At 48.9% G+C, this 1,244-nt stretch overlaps 1 protein-coding gene across 1 annotated transcript in view; it reads left to right on the top strand.

The window, feature by feature from the left end:
* Positions 1–1,244, top strand: part of LOC101862965 (probable cation-transporting ATPase 13A3) — a gene marked incomplete at both ends in the record, with an annotated part of 39,549 nt that overhangs the window by 8,412 nt on the left and 29,893 nt on the right. Inside the window, 1 exon segment of the mRNA XM_013086062.2 lies at positions 289–489. Within this exon segment, the coding sequence (XP_012941516.2) occupies positions 289–489 (201 nt within the window).

The raw sequence follows: 1,244 nt of genomic DNA, 5'->3' as shown, positions 1-1,244 counted from the left end.
TTTTCTGTCTGTCTGTCTGTCTGTCTGTCTGTCTGTCTGTCTGTCTGTCTGTCTGTCTGTCTGTCTGTCTGTCTGTCTGTCTGTCTGTCTGTCTGTCTACCCAAAAACACCCCCCACACCCCTATCCCTAAGACCACAAAAACTCTCCCTCCCCGTAAACTCCCAGACTACCACTGGCATACCTATCTCCCATAGAACCACACTCCTCGCCCCTCCCCCCTCTAGAACACACACTCCCCACACAATCAACAGTATTGTCATCCCATTCTTGTCCCCAACCTCCCCCAGGTGAACAACGGAGACGAGCCAGGAGACATCGTCCTGCGTACCCTTGACCTCATCACCATCGCCGTCCCTCCCGCCCTCCCGGCTGCCCTGGCAGTGGGCGTGGTCTTCTCACAGCGCCGCCTCAAGCACAAGCTGGTCTACTGCATCAGTCCCAGGGGCATCAACCAGTGCGGGACCATCAACACTGTCTGCTTTGACAAGGTGAGTTAACCCCCCCCCCTCCCAAACCACATTTATCCACCATATCGTTCCCTCTCATCTATCCCACCCTCCGGTAAAAAAATATCACCCCTCAAACACTACATCATCCCATCCTCCCTTTTAAAGACCACACTATCCCCCCTCCCCTCTCAAACACTACATCATCCCAGCTTTCCTTCTAAAACACCACTTCTCATACATCACACTACCGCACCTTCCTCTCTCAAACACCACACCATCCCACCGTCCTGTCAAAAATACTACCTCTCAAACACTCTATCATCCCACTCACCTCCTGTCGAACACCACTCCATCTCACCCTCCTCTTTCAAACACAACGCTATCCCACTACCCCTCTCAAACATCATACTATCCCACCCTCCCTTCTAAAATACTACCTCTCAAACACTATATCATCCCACCCCCCTCCTGTCAAACACCATGCCTTTCCACATTTCCCTCTCAAACACTACCACACCCCACCCTTCAAACACCACACCACCCCGCCCTCCCCCATTTTAAACACCACCCCCTTGGAAAAAAAACCCAAAGACAAAAACAAACTAAAGACAACTATAATAAAATATGATATTTATCTAGATTCAGAGGTTCAAATATTTAAAGAGATTAACTAGCGTTGGACCATCAAGACTGCTTTGATAAGCTTGAGCTTCCTCAGGCCGAGTGTTCACTTGCTGTTAAATGTATACCTATATCTATCTATCTATCTATCTATCTATCTATCTATCTATCTC

Source organism: Aplysia californica, unplaced genomic scaffold (genome assembly GCF_000002075.1).
Source record: "Aplysia californica isolate F4 #8 unplaced genomic scaffold, AplCal3.0 scaffold00431, whole genome shotgun sequence".
Taxonomy (NCBI): Eukaryota; Metazoa; Mollusca; class Gastropoda; order Aplysiida; family Aplysiidae; genus Aplysia; species Aplysia californica.
Note: the sequence above shows the minus strand (reverse complement) of the source record. Positions and strands in the feature narration are given on the sequence as shown.